At 44.6% G+C, this 1,691-nt stretch overlaps 1 protein-coding gene across 1 annotated transcript in view; it reads right to left on the reverse strand.

Annotated features, from left to right (window-relative positions):
• LOC101856560 (Ig heavy chain V region 441) overlaps positions 1-1,691 on the reverse strand; it is an 11,979-nt gene that overhangs the window by 8,979 nt on the left and 1,309 nt on the right. The window contains exon 2 of the mRNA XM_005093162.3: positions 214-362. Coding sequence (XP_005093219.1) covers positions 214-362 — 149 coding nt within the window. The remainder of the gene's footprint in view (positions 1-213; positions 363-1,691) is intronic.

Genomic DNA, 1,691 nt, shown 5'->3' on the forward strand with positions numbered 1-1,691 from the left:
GAACATGTACAAAAAATATAATGGAAAATCTATTGACTACAAGCTATAGCAACAAAAGTGCGCGCATACTCGTCATAATGTCAAAAGGAGCGATAAAAACAAATCGGGAAGACCAGAGAAAAATTTAAGGTTATCATCATCATCACCACCACCATCATCATTATCATCATCATCATCATCATCATTATGTACACCGTTTACTACATCACAAACCCTGTTGTCCCCAATGTTCGAGAGCTTGTAGCCATCTAAGAACCAGTCCACACCGTCCGGGGCGTAATCCAGCCCTGTCGCTTTGCATACCAGTCGGATCACAGCGCCTTCTTCCACATAATTGTTCCCGGAAATCTCGATACTTGGTTCTGTGGGAAGTGGGACTTGTAAAGTTATACAGTAAATGTGCTGCTGGTGGGTTTGTTTAGTCCTGTTTTAATGTCGTTAGGTATTATACTGTACACACTCGCCTACAACGCCCGGTAGTATAATAAAGGCGTATACTTTGACTCCAAATTTGGCGCATTTTTTTTGTAGGTTGTGTGTATAATACAGTAGAACACAGCTATAGCGGGACTTTTGGTTCCAGAAGTAAAATCCCGCTGTAGGCGAGTTCCCGCTGTAAGAATGCAAAGGGTCAATAACCAGGAAATTTCTAATAAAATTCACATGGTTTCCTCCCTTCCATCTCAATAAAATTTGACTTTTAAATTAGTCTTTCTTTTCTTGTCAAATTCGTTGATTATCTCGGCTTTTAATTCGAGTGAGAAGCATTTCCGTTTGTCTTTGTTGGAAGCCATCTTTTCCTCGGTCTTGTTGCTTGTGCTGTCTATCGTACCGTAGGCCTACTGTAGAACTGGTGAAGTGGATGCGTGCGTATGCCTATGAGCATCAACGATTGCAATTCAATGAAAAAGAATCAGGAATCACACACTACACGCTATCCTCTTCTTTTACTTTTTGGCCTAGCTTAGACCTATGGCTATGGTCTATACGCTCTCATACTGAGCGTATAAGCTACAGCGCATCACTTTTGGAGTGGCTCACGTAACGCATCTCTCCATACCACCTGTCTTTGCCGCCTGACCCACCTCACTCATCACTGGACTGGCAAATCACAACGCTGCACCGCTGACTGCCTGTTTGGAGCCCGCCTACAACCCCCCCCCCCCCAACTCTCCCCCTCCCCCCCCCCCCCAGCTATAGATCTCTAGCTCGCTCGTTCCCTCCCGCTGTATCCAAGTTCGGGCCTTTCCTTGACGGGTAGTTGAGTTTACATAGAAAAAAGGAGATTCCAGAAAGGTCCCGCTGTAGGGATGGTCCCGCTGTAGCAGGTGCCGCTATAGCCATGTTCTACTGTACTGGATGAATTTCTGAAATGCTAGAGGCGGCTCAACTTGCCTGGAATTAAGTACAAGTTAGATTAAAGCCCGTCTCGTATCCTTCTCTTCTCCTCTTCGGACTGACCTGCAATAACTTGAAATACTGGTAGGACAGGGAAAACCACCCATCAGCTGTCAAATGGCAATGTGTGACAAACGTCATATTATGCACTCACCCATGCACACAACAAGCGAGAACATAACTATTACATTATTATTACATGTTTAAACGTCATAAACTAACTCTCTCTCTCTCTGTCTCTCTCTCTCTCTGTCTCTCTCTCTGTCTCTCTCTCTCTCTCTCTCTCTCTCTCT

This window comes from Aplysia californica, unplaced genomic scaffold (genome assembly GCF_000002075.1).
Source record: "Aplysia californica isolate F4 #8 unplaced genomic scaffold, AplCal3.0 scaffold00059, whole genome shotgun sequence".
In the NCBI taxonomy this organism is placed as follows: Eukaryota; Metazoa; Mollusca; class Gastropoda; order Aplysiida; family Aplysiidae; genus Aplysia; species Aplysia californica.